The sequence below is a fragment of the Solanum pennellii genome, chromosome 6 (assembly GCF_001406875.1).
Source record: "Solanum pennellii chromosome 6, SPENNV200".
NCBI lineage: Eukaryota > Viridiplantae > Streptophyta > Magnoliopsida > Solanales > Solanaceae > Solanum > Solanum pennellii.
Window position 1 is genome coordinate 5,039,388 of NC_028642.1, and position 5,575 is coordinate 5,044,962.

The 5,575-nt window shown below is 26.7% G+C and overlaps 1 protein-coding gene across 1 annotated transcript in view; it reads left to right on the forward strand.

The window, feature by feature from the left end:
* The first annotated feature begins 432 nt into the window (after positions 1 to 432).
* LOC107021837 (MLO-like protein 6) overlaps positions 433 to 5,575 on the forward strand; it is a 6,580-nt gene continuing 1,437 nt past the window's right edge. The window contains exons 1-13 of the mRNA XM_015222556.2: positions 433 to 714; positions 795 to 852; positions 957 to 1,201; positions 1,392 to 1,508; positions 1,754 to 1,814; positions 2,010 to 2,098; positions 3,677 to 3,751; positions 3,897 to 3,991; positions 4,080 to 4,129; positions 4,467 to 4,507; positions 4,833 to 5,006; positions 5,094 to 5,129; positions 5,310 to 5,377. Of these exons, the coding sequence (XP_015078042.1) occupies positions 589 to 714; positions 795 to 852; positions 957 to 1,201; positions 1,392 to 1,508; positions 1,754 to 1,814; positions 2,010 to 2,098; positions 3,677 to 3,751; positions 3,897 to 3,991; positions 4,080 to 4,129; positions 4,467 to 4,507; positions 4,833 to 5,006; positions 5,094 to 5,129; positions 5,310 to 5,377 (1,235 nt within the window). The 5' untranslated portion in view covers positions 433 to 588. The remainder of the gene's footprint in view (positions 715 to 794; positions 853 to 956; positions 1,202 to 1,391; positions 1,509 to 1,753; positions 1,815 to 2,009; positions 2,099 to 3,676; positions 3,752 to 3,896; positions 3,992 to 4,079; positions 4,130 to 4,466; positions 4,508 to 4,832; positions 5,007 to 5,093; positions 5,130 to 5,309; positions 5,378 to 5,575) is intronic.

Consider the following 5,575-nt stretch of genomic DNA (forward strand, 5'->3'; position numbering starts at 1 on the left):
ATGATTAATATATGGTTAAAATAATTTTTGAAGTATATATATTAGATGTCGAATCTCCTTTGGTTATTTGTGTGTATATTTTTAAATTTTGAATGAAAATTTTGATTCCACCACTGATGAACACAATTGTATTACTTCCTTAACCGTACTCTCTTAAAATTTATCCATGATCAGAGAATCATTAGTAGAGTATTTCTCAAACTATGATAATTTAAATTTGATCTGATTATAAATATTTATGAATTTGTGAATTATTAGAAGTATTAATTCGTGTAATTGCATAAGTGAGTCGTGAGTCTTCCGTGGTTTGTAATTTTCTCGCGCGGCAATAAAGTCAAAGTCCTCCACCTCATTATGTCCCACGAACACTTTAACAATACTATTATAAAAATTGTCTATTCCCTTTGTTATTTCTTCCACTTCTAATTTGATTGCAATTAATTGGCTCGAAAGCATTTATTGCACAAAAATACATTTTACTATTTCACTATCACACTTGTACGTACCTTGTTATATACTTATAGATATCTTGAGAAACAAGTTTTGAGTGATTTTTCATTAAGATAATCAGACGACGACAATCGAAAGATGGCCGGTGGTGGTGGTGGTGGAAGATCGTTGGAGCAAACGCCAACTTGGGCGGTTGCCGTTGTTTGTTTTGTGTTAGTTGCAATATCTATTGTCATTGAACATATTATCCACCTTATTGGAAAGGTAACAATATTATTTTGAAATATGTACATGAAAAAAAATTATAACATAATTAACACATATGTTGTTTTGATTGATTGCAGTGGTTGAAGTCTAAAAATAAAAGTGCCTTGTATGAAGCACTTGAAAAGATCAAAGCAGGTTATATATATATATGTTTCTTATGAATTTTAACCCATACTGATTCTGTCAATAATTACCAAACTAACAATAAGTTATTGTTGTTGTTTTTTTTTTGTTTACAGAGCTTATGCTGCTGGGATTCATATCATTGTTGTTAACAGTAGGACAAAGTCCAATTTCGAACATATGTGTATCAGAAAAATTAGGAAATTCATGGCATCCATGTAGTAAAAAAGAAGATAGTAATATAATTTCAGAAGATTCGTTGTCGGAGCAACACCGCCGGAGACTTCTTATGGATGCTGCCGGCGGTGGCGTACGACGAATATTGGCTGGTGGTGGTGGAGATGACAAATGTGCAGCAAAGGCATGACTAATTATTTTTTTTAATATTTATTTATTTAATTCTAGTTACCAAATTTGAACAATTTGAAACATATGGGACTTTCCTCGAAAGTTACTTTTATAAATGGGAAATCATATCAACTCATTCGTAAATAGTTATTTAAACACTTAATTATAAATTAAATTTTTTTGAAAATAAAATATATTTGCAGGGAAAAGTACCATTTGTGTCTGCTGATGGAATTCATCAATTACACATTTTCATCTTTGTGCTGGCTGTATTTCACGTCCTCTATTGTGTTACAACTTTGGCTTTGGGGAGAGCTAAGGTAATTCTTTTCCAATTTTTTTATTTTATTCTTTTTCAAAGTGTGTATACACTTTTTCTTTTATTATGACAAATAATAGATTGTTATTGAGCATCTGTTAGTCACATGTAAAAAGAGGTCAAATAGTAAGACAAAAACAATATGTTAATTTGGCTCTTTGCGAGATATAACTTATATCAAAATTGAGAATAAAAGTACAACACATATATTTTGTTTCTTTTTCATTTTTTTGGGGGTATTTTCAGATGAGAAGTTGGAAGTCATGGGAAAATGAAACTAAAACAGCTGAATACGAATTTTCTCACGGTAAAGAAAATTCAGATTTACATCATTTTTTAATATGCATTTTGAATTTAGAGGATATTTATGTCTAATAATAATAATCAGTTACGTATATATATTTGAAAAAGTCTAATAATAATCAATTATCTATATATATTTATAAAAGTAAAATGTTCTAGAAAGAGTAACTAATTGATTATGATGTTATATACGTGGCAGATCCCGAAAGGTTTCGATTTACAAGAGAAACATCATTTGGAAGAAGACACTTGAGCTTTTGGACCAAAAATCCTGTCCTACTTTGGATCGTAAGCATATACTTCTCCCGTCCATTTTTATTTGTCATTTTTTTCAAAAATTCATCAACTAATTTTAAAATTAAATTATATTACATTAGTTCGACATTTTAAATAAAAAAAATTACATATTTAAAAGCTCTACAAAAAGTACTACAATTTGCAATTTTTCACATATTAATATAATAAAAAAATATATCATAACATATTAAATCAAAATTTATTATAATTTTACTCTAAAAAAATATATAACAATTAAAAACGGACGAAGATATACTAATTTAAATCTCCATAACTTTTCCTTATCCTATTCTTTTTGAAAACTTTCGCCGTTTATATACAATGATATAAAGGTTAGAAGGAAAGTCCTTTCATTTTAAATTGTCATGCACTTTTGCTTCTCCATAATCTATATGTATATATATATTAAAGTCAAATTTTATTATATTAGCTTAATATTTTTAAATTAATATTAAAATATTAAAAAGTATTTTTAAAAAATAATATAATTATAACTGTTTTCATATCAAAATAATGAAAAAAATATTTTTTATGATATTAATTAAAATTTATATAATTTGAATATATAAGCAAGAGCGTACTTAATATAAATTAAAGTAGAAGAGATATACTTATTAGGGATCCTTACTTATTAAATGATCCTGATAAGTGGAGTGAGTATTATAAAAACATACAGCATGTAATAATCAATAAAATTATACTAATAATGCAAATTAGTGGAATGAATAACAAAAAATAAAGAACAAACCTTCACATATACTAGAAAAGGTCAACGAAATTGTTTAGATTATTCTAATTGCTATGATTATTATCATAGTGGAGATTACTGTTTTCACACAGGCACATGCATTACACTAGGTAGTATTTGGACAAGGTAAATATTAATTTAGGAAATTTATAAAGTTTTTAGTAGTAGAAGTAAATTTTAAGTAATCATATTTTGTGTCGTAAATTATTAAAAAGTTTTATAGAATAAATTATTTTTATTCATGATCTAAATATATTTGGATGATGCAAATTATTTTTTTCCCCTTTTGGACAGCCAATTCTAGTTGTTTATTATGGTGAGAAAATTCTCTTTTTTTTTCTATCATATTCATAATCATACACAATTGATTATGATTAAGAAAAAAAAAACAAGCTAATATATTGTCCCAATAATTATTTCCAAAAATACATAATATTATATTATACATCATGCTAGAAGGTTGCTTTTATTTTGCAAAACAGAATATCAATAATGGAATTGTTTATTATCGCAATCATTAATTCCCTTTTTAGCATGTGTACTAAGTAATCCAATATTTTGTTACAACAATTATAATATAAGATCGTTCAACGGTGAATATAACTAATTTTATTCACCTAATTTTTCAATTATTTGACTTTTACAATCAGCAATTTAGTTTGACTTTTTACTTCAAAATAACAATAGTTATGTATTGTGTAACATGTTTTCTTTGATTGAAATATTTTAAACAATATTCATAATTAATAACGATCTGAAAATTGTTACGTATATCTCAATTATTATCTCTTTTTTTTTCTAATAGTTTGGCTATTTTGCAGGTTTGTTTCTTTAGGCAATTTGTAAGATCTGTCCCAAAAGTTGATTACTTAACACTTAGGCATGGATTTATTACGGTAATAATTAATTTCAGAAAAATAAAAAGTTAAATTCCATATGTATTTAACTCTTATTATGATTATTATTATACTTATGAAAATCAATTTTTAATACATTTTTTTAAATTTGTGATATTACTAATTTACTATTAAATTATCTCAGGCACATTTAGCACCACAGAGCCACCAAAAATTTGATTTCCGAAAGTACATTAAACGATCACTTGAAGAAGATTTTAAAGTGGTTGTAGGAATCAGGTTATTTAATAATTTCATTTCTTGTAATTTTATAAATATAAATTAATAATATATTTTATGCTAACCTTTTCTTGTAATGATTTTTCAGTCCCCCAATATGGTTCCTCGCCGTGCTCTTCTTACTCTTTAATACTCATGGTAAATATAAACTTCTTCATATATATATATTTACTCTTTCACAAAAATTAATTAGCGATAATATCTTAATTACAGTTAGATTTGTAATTTTAGAGTTATTAACACTTTTTGTAAATATTCCTGAATTCGTTTACAATATTGGATTCAATGATAATCAGGCAACTTACAAATCGATTACATGTTCGATCAATAATTCCATGCATTTTTATTAATAAATTTATTAAATATACCAACATCGCTATTTCAAAATTCAGAACTCATAAAATTTAAATTCTAATATATTATTTAGTAGCAACAATGTTAGACTAACATATTTTATTTATTAATTTTTGGACAGGCTGGTATTCCTATCTTTGGCTACCATTCATCCCCTTGATTGTAAGTAGTAGTAGTCCACAAGTTTACATCTTTCATTTGACATTATGTGAATGTCTCATTATCGTTTTATCACATCATATATCAATTCAAAACTTACATAATATATAATATATTTATTTGTTTCATTTTCCTTGGGTCCAGAAACACATCATATTCCATTAACAAAAAAGGCTTAAATGGTGCATATATATAGTTGAAAGCTAGCTATAGTAATAATCAATTCACCCACTGATCTTTTGGTAGAATGCATTAAAAAAATATATATATATATATGTTTATAGTTATTTTTTAGCAGTAAATAAAATTTCGGACTCGACCATTACAGGTGATATTATTAGTAGGGACAAAGCTACAAGTGATAATAACAAAAATGGGGCTAAGGATTCATGAAAGAGGAGAAGTAGTAAAAGGGGTACCTGTGGTTCAGCCAGGGGATCACCTTTTTTGGTTCAACCGTCCTCGTCTCATTCTTTATCTTATTAACTTTGTTCTCTTTCAGGTAATAATTACTGAAATTAGCTATAAACTTTATTATTTATGTAAATCGTAACCAACATAATTTTTTATTTTTTTTAAATAAATGCAGAATGCTTTTCAGTTGGCCTTCTTTGCTTGGACTTGGGTAAGCACTACACTTACAACAAACCAATTATTTTGTAAAATAAATGTTAAAACAACTTTGGTCTTGTTTAAGCAAAAAAAATGTGTCGATTTAAAAATGTCTGTATTTAAATTCTAGAGATCGAATTTTTTTTTCGAAACTTTCACTGATCAATTTTTTTTTTCTTTTGGGAAATACCAGTATGAATTTGGGTTGAAATCTTGTTACCATGACCATACTGAGGATATTGTCATCAGAATTACTATGGGGTAAGAATTGTTACGTTGTAATTAGTACTCTTTATTTTGATTTGATGTTTGGCTATATATATTTTTTTTATTTCTTATCTTCCCTCCCATTCATCAAATATGAGCAACTATTCAAAAATGTTGACGTATACGTGTCCACAAAGAGTCTGTCGGGTGCTCAAACATCCATTAACCTCGTCTCGGAATATATATATATAT